The sequence below is a fragment of the Scheffersomyces amazonensis genome, assembly GCF_036850825.1.
Source record: "Scheffersomyces amazonensis strain UFMG-HMD-26.3 chromosome Unknown RJT21scaffold_1, whole genome shotgun sequence".
Lineage (NCBI taxonomy): Eukaryota > Fungi > Ascomycota > Pichiomycetes > Serinales > Debaryomycetaceae > Scheffersomyces > Scheffersomyces amazonensis.
Genome location: NW_027042741.1, coordinates 1,220,229 through 1,232,526, shown reverse-complemented (window position 1 = coordinate 1,232,526; position 12,298 = coordinate 1,220,229). Strand labels below are relative to the sequence as shown.

The 12,298-nt window shown below is 30.5% G+C and overlaps 6 protein-coding genes across 6 annotated transcripts; 4 read left to right on the top strand and 2 right to left on the bottom strand. All coding sequences in view use genetic code 12, as the record gives it.

Annotated features, from left to right (window-relative positions):
• Positions 1-464: 464 nt before the first annotated feature.
• Positions 465-1,230, bottom strand: RJT21DRAFT_123989 (SAGA histone acetyltransferase complex subunit; the record flags this gene model as incomplete). The annotated part of the gene is made up of 3 exons (XM_064882770.1): positions 1,173-1,230; positions 867-1,081; positions 465-549 (listed from the first exon to the last, which is right to left on the bottom strand). The coding sequence occupies exons 1-3, from the start codon at positions 1,209-1,211 to the stop codon at positions 465-467; spliced, it is 339 nt and encodes a 112-aa protein (XP_064740914.1). The 5' UTR covers positions 1,212-1,230.
• On the top strand, positions 1,231-3,162 carry RJT21DRAFT_117210 (tRNA splicing endonuclease subunit). The gene has a single exon (XM_064880613.1). The coding sequence runs from the start codon at positions 1,400-1,402 to the stop codon at positions 2,747-2,749; it is 1,350 nt and encodes a 449-aa protein (XP_064740913.1). The 5' UTR covers positions 1,231-1,399; the 3' UTR covers positions 2,750-3,162.
• An 827-nt stretch (positions 3,163-3,989) lies between these two features.
• Positions 3,990-6,926, top strand: KRE6 (beta-glucan synthesis-associated protein). The gene has a single exon (XM_064880612.1). The coding sequence runs from the start codon at positions 4,336-4,338 to the stop codon at positions 6,508-6,510; it is 2,175 nt and encodes a 724-aa protein (XP_064740912.1). The 5' UTR covers positions 3,990-4,335; the 3' UTR covers positions 6,511-6,926.
• A 16-nt stretch (positions 6,927-6,942) lies between these two features.
• Positions 6,943-9,177, top strand: RJT21DRAFT_10985 (uncharacterized protein). The gene has a single exon (XM_064879909.1). The coding sequence runs from the start codon at positions 7,376-7,378 to the stop codon at positions 8,921-8,923; it is 1,548 nt and encodes a 515-aa protein (XP_064740911.1). The 5' UTR covers positions 6,943-7,375; the 3' UTR covers positions 8,924-9,177.
• RJT21DRAFT_117206 (glucose-induced degradation complex subunit) lies at positions 9,130-11,080 on the top strand. Its single transcript, XM_064880611.1, has one exon. The coding sequence runs from the start codon at positions 9,176-9,178 to the stop codon at positions 10,877-10,879; it is 1,704 nt and encodes a 567-aa protein (XP_064740910.1). The 5' UTR covers positions 9,130-9,175; the 3' UTR covers positions 10,880-11,080.
• On the bottom strand, positions 10,996-12,298 carry RJT21DRAFT_10945 (25S rRNA (uracil2634-N3)-methyltransferase). The gene has a single exon (XM_064879900.1). The coding sequence runs from the start codon at positions 12,109-12,111 to the stop codon at positions 11,113-11,115; it is 999 nt and encodes a 332-aa protein (XP_064740909.1). The 5' UTR covers positions 12,112-12,298; the 3' UTR covers positions 10,996-11,112.

The window sequence follows — 12,298 nt, the reverse complement described above, 5'->3', positions numbered from 1 at the left end:
TTTACCCCACAAAAGGAAACGGAGAAAAAAAGAGGAGGATGGAGAACCTATACTATGTACTATTGTTTCTAGAAGGTATATAAGGATTTCTCTTCGGAGTCCCCACTTGGATTTATTAGCCGGAAATGCAGATGTGCACCACTATTCCTGACTAGACTTCATAATCTGGATGCTAAAATTTTAGTTCTTTATTTACAATACTTAGCTTAGGGCATTATGACTATGAGCCGAACCTATATTTGGCTCTTTGTGGGTTGATTTAATTGTTAAAAGTATATTCTTTTTTAAATATCCTATAGTAGAATACTAAATTATGCTACAATTCTATGGTAATTGGTTCATTCCCAGAGACCGGCAATGAGAATGATTACTGTACATTAGCTTGGTTTATGGGGCATTGTTAGTCGGAGGCATGGAAAAGCTGGATTGCACAAAGAAGTAGTTGGAGAAAAATGTACATTTGACTATCCATGGATTAAACTTCTATTACTTTGATAAGCTCTTAAAAAGAAAATTCGTCTTATTTTCTCTTGTCTTGTCTTATCCTCCCTAATTTCTGTTGGGTAGGATAAGACTTGCGTCTTCGCAGGAAACTAGACCTGAGCTAAATGTAATGCATGTAAGCATCTTATCATTGAAGTGCTCCCGTCTCTCCGGTCATAAAATTTCAATCTCAGTCATTGTTACCCGCGCTTATTGCCTTCCTATTTAAAAGACCTTCTTTTTGAATTTATACCCCACTACCCTCAATAGATATTATCAAGCGGTTATCTCTATTCATTCACCATTTTCTCTTCCTATCCAAGCATTTATTTATATGTTGTGCATATCTACTACCAGCAATCTTCCTGCCACAGTTTTCACACGCAAAATATCGTGAAGTTTCTGATGTCTTTAATTTGACCTTATCTTGACCATAGATATCTTTTGAAGTGTCTGTTCTATTAAAAATTGCAGGATTAACCATCTTATCAGAATTAGCATCATCTGTCATTTGCTCTCTTGAAATATGATTTGTCCAGGCTTGAAGCGTTTGCTGTCGAAGTATTATGGTTATCATATCTTCATATAATGATTCGGCCTAGTTATTGTTAATACGAGCCAATTTAAAAAAAAAGGTTAAAAGAACCTTTAAATTACAACCAAATCTGAATATCACATTATATACATACCATTTTATCGAAAGTAATTCCATGTTCCAGATCTGTCATACTGTTGTACTAATCTCTAAGAAGAAGTGATTAATCAGTAAAGGTTCCTCAGTAAAAATTTGATCTCTAAGTTAACTCACTGAAAAAAAAAAGATCAGAACCTACACAAAAATAAGCTAAATGAAAAGTTCAAAAAGCATCATCTCTTCTCATCGAATACTAAACGGATAAACTTAACAAGAAGGACTATGTCTCAAGATGATGATGAGTCAGTTATTCCTAGGGAAGTCGAGTTTGATATTGAAGATGAAACTCCTGATTGGTCTACTCTCTCAGGCTCAGGCATCCCTAAGAGAGGTGATAAAGACTTTGAACCTGATTCGACTGCTATTCAATCTCAGAGTCTTCAATCTGCTCGTGAGGCAATGTATGGTGCTATATCTGGAATTAGAGGTCACCATGTCAAACAATTGTTGGTTGGGGTATGGATAGAGGATGGCAGTGAATATTGTTGTGTAATTCCTCGTATAAAGGGTAATTATTTCCGTGATATTGGGATTGCAGGCCCTAATAATGTAGTCTATTTAAATGAGTTAGAGACTGTATATTTAGTGGAAAGAGGTTCAATGGTTATTTATCTTGCCAATGAACTATTTATGACATTTTTAAAAGAATTCAAAAAGGACGATGAATTTGATTATGATACATTATACCCATTAGATTTGGAATTTTTGTATTCTTTGGCATTCGGACATGGTAAATATGGGATAGATGAATATCAAATATATTCATATTTGAAAAGACATGGTTACATGGTCTTGCCATATCGTCAATTTACAACTTCACAGGTGGATAGATATAATGCATATCAAGATAAGATTAATAGTAATCAAGGGATATGGTCAACAATTACCAATTGGTTTGGATGGTTCAAAACTGAAGAAAAATTTCCAATTATTGATTCTATGCATTATCTTCAGACGCATTATTTCAATTTTACGGATGTGTTTCAGTCGTTAAGACTTATCCAATCATACGAAACGTTTGATAGCTTAAAGAGTAAAGATAGTAAAATTGATGATGATTTTAAGCTCACTTTTAATGTTTGGAAACCTGGTAATTCAACTTTTTCCAAGAAGAATCCCCCGTTGCCTGATTTTCAAATTCTTGTTGTTAATGCTGATAAGAATGGATTTCCCAAACTAGGGGATATTCAAAAGTTATTAAATGGCATAAATTATGAATTCTCATTTGAAATCAAAAATTCAAATGGAGTTAAAGCAGAAAAGAAAATTAGGAAGAAGAATACGATGGCAACAAGTAAGAAAGAAATACGGCAAGCACAACGAGAGAAAAGAATTCAAAGTCAAAGTATTGACCAACAAACGAGAAATGAATATTTGAAAACTAGAGATTCAATTTTCAAGAATGGAGCCAGTGGTAGATCAATCATTCTTGGAGTAGTTAGTAATGGAATTATTAATTTTTTTAATTTAATTGAAGGAGATTTCAATTTGAGAGGTGAATTATCAAAAAATAAATTAGAAGGTATTTATAAGGGTAGAAATCATGGGATTATATATAATGGAGATTTATAGAGTTTATATATATAATAAAAGTAAATCTATTATTAATGTGAAAATTGGACGAAAAGATGCAAAAATGTTCAAAAGATTTAGAAAAGATTTACAATACACACATAGTTACAAGTTATTGGAAAGGTAATGAATTTGGATATAAATGCTTATGTTAATATCCCAATAATAGCAATAGACTTACTTAACAATCATCCGCCATTGCCTCAATGTAGTACTCAAACGACTAGAAACAAAACAGCATTCTAATTGATGATAATTGATAGTGGCAGTTTGGATTTGTGTTAGAGTATAAACGGCGCATTCTAAAGATAAACGCACACAAACAATTGTTAAAGCTGTGTGTTGTATACTATTAGAAAAATTAGGAATCTAAGCCTCTTTGTCCACGTAAAAGAATATTAAAGAAAGAATATTTTCAATTCGATCCGATTCGACTGAGGAGATAATTTGTTACACGCTAAACCGATTAGTTAAATACATTTCTACATTTAGAATCCTGTGATGTCATGGGATGTTAGTTTATCCACCAAAAGTGCGGGATACCAAAGGTCATAGCCCCTGAAGCACCCATGCCGCAGTACAATTCCTAACTTGGTACGCGAAATGTTAAAAATACAATGGCCCGAGAAATGTAAACAAAAGAACATTAAAGATACACATGCCCTGTATATAGAACTGGTAATAAAAATAGATCTATGAGAATTTCTTTTTTTGTGCTGCTTTTAACTCTTGACAGATGAACAAAATTGCAAAGGGATTTATTGTTACAAAGGGACTACTATAGTACACAATTTCATCAGGATGTTTCCCATTTCTCATTTATGATTGTATATATTTATTTGAAAATAGTACTTATCATCATTGTACAGGAGAACATGATTGCTCACCAGAGATTGAACATGTTGTCACAGCACTGCGCATACGAGTAAGTCAAGAAATCATTAGGTGGGCCAGATCACATGGATCCAGACAAGACTTTTTAAGAAACCCCTATTAAAAAAAATAGAATTGTAAACTTTTTGAATATATTTCCATTAAGCTAAGCTTTACTAAACTAATTAACTAACCTGTAAAACTTGAGCCAACACTTTACTTAATCCTATCACAGTCCTCCAGAACCACTGGGCGCCCCATTGTGAGATATTGTTAGACGCAATTGCAAATACTTCATTTTATTTCTTTTTTTTTCACAGATCTTTTTTTGTTTTTCATTTCATATAAATTTTTTTTTTTTTGGTATTGGCACCTTTGTGAACTTTCAGTACTTTTTTGATTTCTGATTTGTGATTTTGAACTCGAAGAAAGACTACTGAGGCATCGAATCCGACGTTTGAGCTTCATTCTTCTTAGTAACTATTATAGATTTTTAATCCTATTATAATACCCATATACTAAGGGTTAATTTTACAATTTTATTGAGTCCATACTTCATTCATTTATTCATTTAGGACTCGTTTCATTCGTTACATTTGGTCAATTAGTTAAGTCCTACTCCTACAGAAAGTGTTGAAGCTTCAAAGTTTTAAAGTCTTATAGATCTATAAGTTGGTGGTACTAATATCTTATTCATTCATATACCATTAGATATGTCTCAAAGAGATCTTACATCAAATACTCCTCAACTATCGGATGATAGTGATTCTTTAACATTCGATCATAATGCTTCTCACCAACACGCAAATAATATCCCAAGAAATCCATTTGAACTGACTCTGGATCAAGTTTCAATCACATCATCAACAAGATATTCAACTAATTCAGAAGTATCTCCAACTACAAATTCAAATCTTCATCCTAATTATAATAGTCAATCAAATCAACAATCTAATTTGGATTCTCAATATGGTAAGTTCAATGCTTATTCTGGTTTTTATTCAAAAAATGGTACTTCTTCTCATTTATTATCTCATGAAAATAGTTCATCAGAAGATCAAATTGCCACTCCACCTCCAGGTCATAATCGTAGTAATACTCCAACTCATAATAATATTCATGTTCCTCCTGAATTTGATAGATATCCATCTATGGCTGGCTCAAGAGTAGTATCTTCAACTAGTTTATCTTCTCATTTATATGCTCAACCAAATTATCCATCTAATAATAATAATGGTAATAATTCAAGGGCAACATCTCAATATGGTGATGAAGATGATCAATCTTCTTCAACATCTAATAAATCATCAGCAAATCCTTTCTTATCAAATACAGATTTCTCACCATTTGGTGGATATCCGGCAACTTCATTCCCCTTACATATAGATGAAAAAGAACCTGATGATTACTTACATAATCCTGATCCTATTGCTGATGCAGAATATGATAAAAATAGATTTATTCATGATTTAAAAAGTATGGATAGAAGATCTCTAGGAGGTCTTATAAGTTTTATAATTATGTTCATAGTTGCAGCAGCTATCTTTGTAATTCTTCCTGCATTAACTTTTACAGGTGTTACTAGTGGTTATAAACCTCAAGTTTATGAAATATTAACTCATTATGAATATCCTTTATTAAGTGCAATTAGAACATCACTTATTGATCCTGATACTCCACAAGATGCTTATACTCATATTAGTAAAGATGGTGATACATGGAATTTAGTATTTAGTGATGAATTTAATGTCATTGGTAGAACTTTTTATTCCGGTGATGATCAATTCTTTACTGCTCCTGATTTACATTATGATGCCACTAAAGATTTAGAGTGGTATAGTCCTGATGCAGTAACTACAGATAATGGTACTTTAGTATTAAGAATGGATGCTTATCAAAATCATAATTTATTTTACAGATCAGGAATGGTTCAATCTTGGAATCAATTCTGTTTTACTCAAGGTATGATTCAATTCTCTGCTCGTTTACCTAATTATGGAACAATTTCAGGATTATGGCCTGGGTTATGGACAATGGGAAATTTAGGTAGACCTGGTTATTTAGCTACAACTGATGGAGTTTGGCCTTATAGTTATGAAGCTTGTGATGTTGGTATAACTGCTAATCAATCATCTCCAGATGGGATTTCATATTTACCTGGTCAAAGATTAAATAGTTGTACATGTCCTGGTCAATCTCATCCAAATCCTGGTGTTGGTCGTGGTGCACCTGAAATTGACGCTATTGAAGGAGAAATTGGTACTTTACCTGATGGTAATATGTTAGGGGTTGCTTCACAATCTCTTCAATTAGCTCCCTTTGATATTTGGTATATTCCTGATTATAGTTGGGTTGAAATTTATAATGGATCAATTACAACTATGAATACATATGCTGGAGGTCCATTCCAACAAGCATTTTCAGCTACAACAACATTAAATGCTACATGGTATGAAAGAGGTGAAGGACTTGAACATAATTTTCAACATTTTGGTTTCGAATATATTAATGATAATACTGAAGGTTATTTAAGATGGTTTGTTGGTAATGATCCAACTATGACTATTTATGCTAATGCATTACATCCAGATGGTAATGTCTCTTGGCGTAGATTATCTAAAGAGCCAATGTCAATTATTATGAATTTAGGTATATCTAATAATTGGGCTTATATAAATTGGCCATCTATTCAATTCCCAGTAACTATGAATATCGATTACGTTAGAGTATATCAACCAGCCAATGAAACCAATGTTGGTTGTGATCCTGATGATTATCCAACTTACGATTATATTCAATCTCATTTGAATATTTATGAAAACGTCAACTTGACAACATTTTCCGAAGGTGGTTACACTTTCCCCAAAAACAAATTGATAGGTTGTTAATATCATTATGCATTATCATAGTTAAGTTCATTACATTACATTACATTTCGTTTTTATTATATTATTAGAAGTTTAATTATTATTATTATTATTATTATTATTATTATTTTTTTAGTTGTTTACTGTTTTTGTTTTTAGGTTTGCTATTTTCAATCCTCAGGTTGGTTCATCATATTTAGTCATATATTTAGATAAAATTAGTTTTCTTGAATTTTTCATATACACAATTCATAATATATATATATTAACATATTAACATGAATTATGTTTTGTTGTTCTATATAATTAAAGCCACATAAGAGGCATTATCATAAGATATTTCCAATTATAAATAACCAGTCCATGTATGTATGTATGTATGTATGCATAGTCAGCTGATTTCAAAGAAAAGTTGAGGGAGAGACATTTTCTTTTTATTCTTAGTATTTAACTTAGTACAAGTATGATTATCCTGATTTCGGGTCGGGTCGCGTTTAGATCATGTGCGCTAACGGTTTGCGATCTACTGGTGCAAAGACATAACTTAGTTGAGAATATTAATCATTACCGTACGACATATGCAAACAATTAATTCTGACATGCCTTAATCACGACAGACATGTATATAACTGCTCATAGTTTAACACTCGTATACCAATAATGCCGTTTTAGTATTTTTAGTATTGAACTTTCAATTCGGTTATTAATATTAACTATGATAGCTCCCCGAAAGCACACAAAATTAAATAAAAAAAAGTTTTCAGCCACAGTTAATTTTTCAGTCAGTGTGGATTTTGCAATTACCAAAACTATATAATAAGTTGATGATCCTAAGGGGGTTTAGGCCAGTTTGAAGTATAGTATACATGATAAACAAGTATATAATATGACACAATTAAATATTAATTCTATAGCTATTATTGGGGCTGGTCCAGCAGGAATTGCTTCCTTGTATGAATTTCTTCATACTAATAAAGATGGAAGTTCAACAGCAGGAGGTGAGCAATCAACAAATCCTAAGTTCACTAAGATTGTTGCGTTTGAACAAAAAGATAAGGCAGGAGGAATTTGGGCTCCATCTTTAGATAAGGCAGATTTACCAATTCCACCCCAAACTATTTTAAATACTGAGAAATATAATTTACCTGATGTTATTCATCCAGTTCAAGATATTCCTCAAGATTTATCAAAAGCAACAGTTGAAAATCCTATTAGTTTGAAAGAAAATTTAACTACTAGTGAATTAGAATGGAGAAGATCTGGTGTATTTCCTGACTTGTTCACAAACATTCCTACAAGATTCACAAGATTTTCTTATGTTGATAATGAACCTGAATATTTAGATAAATCAAGACCAATTTATCCATTCTTATACCTTCAAGAATTAGTTGATAGATTTGAAAATTTCATTGAAAAGGAAAGACTTTATGATTATATTAGACTTAATTCAACTGTTGAAAATGTAACTAAAACTGAAGATGGGAAATGGTCAATAACTGTTAGAGAGAAGGATTCTGAAAAGAATACTGAAAAATGGTATACTGAAAAATTTGATGCAGTAGTTATATCTAATGGACATTATACTGTACCAAACTTTCCTCATATTCCAGGTTTAGCTGAATATAATAATAATTTCCCTGGTAGATTAATTCATACTAAATCTTATAGAAGTGAAGAAGAATTTAGAAATCAAAAAGTTTTAGTTGTTGGGGGTGGTATTAGTACTATTAATATGTTACAATACATTGTTCCAGTAGCTAAACAAGTAATTAATTCTAAACGTGGACCTCATTTAGTATTTGAATGGATTAATGATGCTTTAAATTCAACTGGTATTGAACCAAAGCCTACAATCTCCAAGATTGATCCTCAAACTGGAGAATTTTTCTTTACTGATGGTACTATTGAAAAGGATTTTGATAAAGTATTATTTACAACTGGTTATCATTATCATTACCCATTCTTAAGAGATCAACATTTAAAAGTTATTGATCCTTCTAATATTTCAAGAGTTGGAGGTCTTTATTACAATACTTTCTCCATTGATGATCCAACTTTAGCAACTGTTGGTGTTGCAGTTTCTACATTAAATTTTCATACCATTGAAGCTAGTGCTGCAGCAATTGCTGGAGTTTGGTCAGGGGTGAGAACTTTACCATCAAAGGAAGAACAATATAAATGGGAAGAAGATTTAGTTAAAGATAGAGGAAATAATATATTTTTCCATTATTATACTCATCTTAAAGTCAAAAAGGAATTTATTGATCCATTATATCAATATGCACCTTCTGGTAGATATCATCCTTTAGAAAAGGATGAAGCATACCTTAATGAAATTGAAGTAGGTATTAATTCAATAGAGAAATTATTTTATGGATTAAAAGATAAAACTTTACCAAAGAGTAAAACTGTCTTACCAGTATCTGTTGCTTAATTATTTAGTGGTATTTAGTGGTATTTATTTATTTATTTATCTATCTATTTATTTAATATATCTTGTCTTAGTAGAATGTATGTATATGCGAGAGCTTTATCTATGAATTTATTGTGGATATATTGCGGTAAGGATGTGCCATCCCAATTAGGTAAATGCCCCACAGAAATCCCTAAATTGAATGGAGACATGTAATCATCTGAGTACAATTCATTACAACTGTATAGCTGGAATTTGCAACTACAGGGCAGGATGAGTGAGCCGACGTTGAACTTTCATGTTCAAACAAATATTAGTCAATTTAAAATTCCTAATGAACTTATTAAGAAGAATTTTAAGACAATTCAAAAATTAATCGAGAAGCAGCGGAAACAGTTGACAGAAGATGTGACTAAGATTAAGAAGAATTCTAAATTACCTAATGAATTGAAATTAGAAATGATTCGAAAAGTTATTAAAAATTTTGAATCTTTCCAGAAGAAATTGAAAGTAGCTATAGAAAGAGATCAAGAACTTCAATCAAGAATTATTGCTAGGATAGATCATTTAGCTCAATTAAAAGATTATTGCTTATCACAAGATCAGGCTCCAAATGGTAGTACTAGTAAAATTGATTCAAAGGAAACTTCTCCTAATGAAGATTCTGGTACTACTAATGGTAATGGTAATGGTAATGGAAATGGTAATGGTAATGAATTAATTGAAGATAATGATTCATCTACAGTAAAAAATAGTAAAGAAGCTTCATCAACTCCTGCTGTTAAAGATGAAAATGATAGATACCTTAATTTGCATGATCCTAACTTAATGAATTGGTATAGAGACCAAACTAATTTATTAATTATTGATTATTTAATTAAATCCAATTCAGGTTCAGGAGAAAATATTGGATTAGTATTATTAAAGAGTTTATCTGAATCTAATCCAAAATATAAAAAATTAATCGATTATGATTTATTTGAAGGTTTTAATAAAGTTTATGTTTCTATAATGGAAAAACATGATTTGTCATTAGTGATAGCTTGGTTTAATGAAAATCGAAATTTCTTAAAGAAAGCTAATTCCAATTTAGAATTTGAAATAAATTATTGTAAATTCTTATCATTAATAGAGAAAGGTGATGTTAATGAGGCTATTAAATTTTCTAATGCTAATCTTTCTCCTTATGGTAATAAAAGTAATTATCTGGAAAATGATCTTACTAATCATACTAATAATTTTGCTAGAATGAAAGAAATTGGTGGATTATTAATTTATTTGGCTTTACAAGATAGAACAAATAGCATATTATCTAATACCGACAACATATTGAAAGTTAAAAATGATAAAAGAATTGCATTTTCAAGTAGTATGTTAGTTAATTCTCCTCGTTATCATGAATATCAGAAACTTTTATCTGATGAAAGATGGGAAAGTTTATCTCGCTGCTTTATAGAAAATTTCACTAATCTTTATGGCATTTCAAAAAATTATCCTATATTTGTTTATTTATCAGCTGGATTATCAAGTTTAAAAACAAAATCATGTTATCATAATATTGAAAATACAATTTTTAGAAAAGGATCTAGTGATGATATGGTTGATGGTGAAACAACAAATAAATCAAATGGTACGGAGAATATTTATAAGAAAGATCTTGCAGTTCTTACCAATAAGAAATATAGAGGACCTAATCAATACTATAAATTATTGAATAAGATTAATAATTGCCCAGTATGCTCTCCTGAATTGTTCAAATTGAGTAGAAACTTACCTTATGCTGAGTTAATTACCAATATATTTGATAATCCCTTTAAATTACCCAATGGTAATATTTATCCATTTGACAAATTATTAAATCCTTCTGAAACTTATTTGTCAGAGAAGAATACTTTACTTAGAATGGGTAAAATTAAGGATCCTTTAACAAGAGAGATCTTTTTAATTGATAACTGTGTTAGGGTTTATCCAGCATAAACGATTCTAATTACATATTCATTATTTTTATATTTTATTTTGCAACTATCTTTATCTTTATCTTTATCTTTTTCTTAGTTTATTAATTATTTTTTTTTGGGTATGGCTTCGGTTATTCAGGTTATTCAGGTTATTCATGGTTGATTTTTACCTGTTATTCATATTCTTATTATTATGTTTATTTCTCTATAACGACTACATTAATGCTTTTATAATATACAAGTATTTGGATGCTAATCTGAGTCAGAGTCAGAATCATCATCATTCTTTTTGGAATCTCCATCTTTTGGCTTAAATTTATCAAATATATAAATTCTTGCATCTCTTTCTGCTGCTGGTTTAGTGGTATCTCTTGTACTATTTGTTCTTCTATGATGGTATTGTGGAAATAAAGACCAATCAAAACGACCAGATCTTTCAACCTTATAATCATGAGTACGAGCAAGAATTTTTATATTCCATGAATTATATGGTTCACCTTCAAATAAACTTAATATAATTTTACCTTCTTTAGTATTCTTATTATCTCCAGCTACATAACCAGCAAAATCATTCTTTGAATCATTATTTACAATATCAAATACTTCTTTACAACTTTTAAAATATTCAAGAACTAATTTTTGATGATCTCTAATGTTTCTATCTACATCTTTCATACCTCTACCAGTATGAGGAAAATTAAACATAATAAAATCTAAATTTGCTTTATCAATAAATAATTGATTATGTGGTACTTTTGATTTCTTCTGTTTACTATTTGGTATTAATTTAAGATCCTTCACTAAATTAGTAGCATCAATATTATGAAATACTTTTACTCCTTCATCTTTTAATATGGTTAAATTATCTTCAATATTTGGATACTTTTCTTTTAACTCATCTAATGAATCATATGAAGTAGCGATTAAATTAGTTGGTTGAATTAAATTCTCTTGAACTATAGATACAGCAAATGAAAAATCACCTTCACCTATTAAGAGTAACTTATTATCATAATCAAAAGGTATTAATCCCTTATGTTGTTTTTGAATTTGAATTTGATTTTGTTTGGCTTGACCCTTTGACTTACCACCTCCACTTTTAATTTGTTTCTGTTTATTAAGCTTCTGTTCTTTCTGAGCATCACTTGCTTTTGAAATTTGTTTTTGAATCTTTTCCTTGACAACCTGTCTGGCTAGCGCACCTTTTAATCCCTTTCCAGAAAGTCCCTTACCCTTTAATTTTCTAGCCATGATTACTATCGCTCTCTCTTCTCTCTATTTAGTTGCAAACAATTTTTCATTTTCTTATATCGCATCGCACTCAAAAATCTGTGGTTACTTAAACAACTACCCCTACACTTAAAACTATATTCGGTAATTAGAGTCATTACATGGACACTGTAGTAATGTAAAAATACTTTTTTTAAAATAGTTTATA